Below are 939 nucleotides of genomic sequence, written 5' to 3'. Positions count from 1 at the left end.
TGCTGCCCCGGGGGGTGCGGGGTTGGCCTGGGTTGGGGTTCACCGCCCCAGGCATGGTCGAGACGGTTCCTTAAGCATCAAGATGCCCACATGCATCCCTGTCAGCATCCCTTGTCCTCTGGTGGGACCCTGGGTGCGGAGCTTCCCGCAGCTGGTTAGCCCGTGGCTACTTCTCTTTCTCCTCCTTCTTCTCTCCAGGGACTGGCAGCCTCACAGCCGCAGTGGAAACTGCTTCAGGCCGCAAGGCACTGGTGGTGGGGAAACCGAACACGTACATGTTTGATTGCATCGTGGAGCGTTTCGGCGTCGACCCGTCCCGCACCCTCATGGTGGGAGATCGTCTGGAGACAGACATCCTCTTTGGCAAGAACTGCGGCCTCTCCACCATCCTCACCCTGACGGGAGTCTCCCGCCTGGAAGAGGCGCAGGCCTACATGGCCAGTGACAGCGCCGCCGCCAAGGATATGGTGCCCAATTACTATGTGGACAGCATTGCAGACTTGATACCAGGTCTGGATGAGTAGCAGTCTGTACGTGTGAGGGCAGAGGGGTCAGGTTCCACATCTCAGATCTCCATCTGTTCCCATTTCACTGTCACTGCCCTATTCCCTCAATTCCTGGTTTCTTCACATTCCAATGCCCTTCTTTGGGGGCAAAATGGGGGGGTTGGCAGGAGGGAGCAGGGTTCAAGTCTCCTTTCTGCTGATAGCTATCTGTGATGGACAGAGTTTCTCTCTTCCTCATATGCCGGCTACCAGTGTCTCTGGGAGAAGGCTGGAGGCCTTGAGGCCAACAGGGGGGTCACATCAATGTGTCTGTGTGGCCTCACCCCCTGCAGGCGTTAGGGACTGGTTGTCTTATTATTTTTCTCTTAGGTAACTAGTGGCAGCCTTTTACTGCTGTCCCTTCGCTCATAACTCTTTAACTTCTGAGCTGCAT

General features: G+C 56.4%; 1 protein-coding gene across 1 annotated transcript; it reads left to right on the top strand.

Moving 5' to 3' along the window:
• Positions 1–198: 198 nt before the first annotated feature.
• Positions 199–524, top strand: LOC104407171 (pyridoxal phosphate phosphatase-like; the record flags this gene model as incomplete). Its single annotated transcript, XM_010016368.1, has 1 exon — positions 199–524. A coding segment is annotated over one exon (326 nt), but the record flags the coding sequence as incomplete, so codon positions are not given.
• Between the last annotated feature and the right edge of the window lie 415 nt (positions 525–939).

The sequence above is a fragment of the Nestor notabilis genome, unplaced genomic scaffold (assembly GCF_000696875.1).
Source record: "Nestor notabilis isolate BGI_N333 unplaced genomic scaffold, ASM69687v1 scaffold10406, whole genome shotgun sequence".
NCBI classification, from domain to species: domain Eukaryota; kingdom Metazoa; phylum Chordata; class Aves; order Psittaciformes; family Psittacidae; genus Nestor; species Nestor notabilis.
The sequence above is the reverse complement of the archived record's forward strand: the minus strand, read 5'-3'. Positions and strand labels throughout refer to the sequence as shown.